At 44.7% G+C, this 1,864-nt stretch overlaps 1 protein-coding gene across 1 annotated transcript; it reads left to right on the forward strand.

Annotated features, from left to right (window-relative positions):
* Window positions 1–427: 427 nt before the first annotated feature.
* Window positions 428–1,859, forward strand: Pmar_PMAR025493 (hypothetical protein; the record flags this gene model as incomplete). The annotated part of the gene is made up of 6 exons (XM_002779485.1): window positions 428–598; window positions 642–728; window positions 848–931; window positions 1,228–1,359; window positions 1,657–1,748; window positions 1,796–1,859. 6 exons carry the CDS (start codon window positions 428–430, stop codon window positions 1,857–1,859), a joined length of 630 nt encoding a protein of 209 aa, XP_002779531.1.
* Between the last annotated feature and the right edge of the window lie 5 nt (window positions 1,860–1,864).

Below are 1,864 nucleotides of genomic sequence, written 5' to 3' on the forward strand. Positions count from 1 at the left end.
TAGAGTGGCGGTGGTTGGTGGAGGAGCGATGGGGACTCTTCGCTCAAGCGTGTCTAAAAATTGACACTCTAGGGATCGAACTCGTGCGGAAAATGTGTCTGTAGGTTCCCGATATTGTGCTCATTACGAGTCCCCACTCACATGCAGCGGCGATGATGATGAACTCGGGTTTGGATTGTGTGGACAATGAGGGCAGGATGTTGCCAGCTCTGGAGGGAACACAACCGAACAGTGTGGGATTCCGAGTTGTTCATAATGTAAGTCCAGGGGCCCATGCAGCGTTGAGGGATAGGGTATGATAAAAATGGAAAGGAAATGTTACTAACGTGATGACATTTATATATATGGGAAATTGGAAAATTCAAAATGAGTTTCTTCCGGGAACATTATAGGTTCCAGGATGATCACTTCCGTATGAGTAGAGATTATGTATCACAGCAGGATTACTCAATTTCAGGCTGAAGATTGCCTAAGTGCATTCGGTGGTACTACACCGGAGCTTGTGGTGGTAGCCTCAAAGGCGTGGCAGTTGGAAGATGCAGATGTCGTTAAGAAACACCTTTCTGGTTTGCTCAGTGATGGAGCGCCTGTGCTTAGTGTAAGGTTGCCTTTATTAGGCCGACTGAATGAAGTAGTTTTAGATTCAAAACGGCATTGGAGCTGTTGATGCGTTATCGGTCGTGAGCGAAAATATCTTCCAGGTGAGTGACGTATCTTACCGTTTCAAAGTGAGAGGAAAAGATACTCATAATCGATCAATTCGCCCAGGAAGATATCGGATGGTCATTGAACTTCGGATATTTGGGTTTGTTGTTTTTCAGCTTTTATTTCTATACGTGTGTTTCAGGCGGTTACCAACATTGGTTGCAACCCACCCCGGCCTGGCGTGTTGGAGGTCAACGTCTTACCTGGCATTGAGGCGTGGATGAAGGTGGGTTGGTCTTTGGTCATACTACAGCGTCACATTGATCGGCTGCGAAATGAATATCTCATGTGCTGAATTAACGACTGGGCCTAAGCGTATTTGAGAGTGCGAGAAGGTGTTTCTGGTGAGCTATATGTTACTGGGAAATCCTAATTGCATTATACAACCTACACACAACATCATCAAAGTTGGATTTGCTCTGGAAGTGCTGAAGTTGATTATAAGTAGTGGTAGAATCAATCAGATAGGCTACTGCGATGATCGTCCTCTACCGTATGAGTGGCCTTTATGGTTTATGTTAGCTTATCCCCCCGAAGAGTATCTCTGAGCACGCAGATGACAATCTCCCTCGATTACTATCAGCGTGTTTCAAGGACGCCCAGGTTCCCTGCAATGTGCCAGATGCTGTTGATGATGATGAAGCTCAGCAGATGGTAGGGCTATAACGAACTCGAGACTGGGGTATTAGGTTTTCTTGATGAAGAGGTGGAGCTCGCTTAGTCCTCGTCTACTGATCGGATCAATGGATTCGATATATTTTCCTTGGTAGAAAATTTTGCCGTAAAAAGTTTTCGATTTATGCGGGAATTTCGGCATATAGAGGAGTCGTTTGATATATTTGGTGGCCTCCTACGCGTAGTAGTTAAGTCAGTATAATTCTGCACGCATGCACAACTCGAAAGTGTCTGTTGTAGTTTGCTCGCTCCGCGATGATTTCGTTGTATTATCAGGTTTGGGACAAACTAATAGTAAATGTCGCTATTAACCCGGTGACTGCCATTTTTGGGGTTCTGAACGGCGAAATTTTGGATAATTCTCAACTGTAAGTGCTTTTGTTGAGGGAATTTCGGTAATTATTTTTGATGGTAGATTCTCCTTGGCATCTGCGGCACATGAGCCTAAAATGTTCACCCGAATCAACACAATGCACTAGCTCTA

This window comes from Perkinsus marinus (genome assembly GCF_000006405.1).
Source record: "Perkinsus marinus ATCC 50983 genomic scaffold scf_1104296947014, whole genome shotgun sequence".
Lineage (NCBI taxonomy): Eukaryota > Perkinsozoa > Perkinsida > Perkinsidae > Perkinsus > Perkinsus marinus.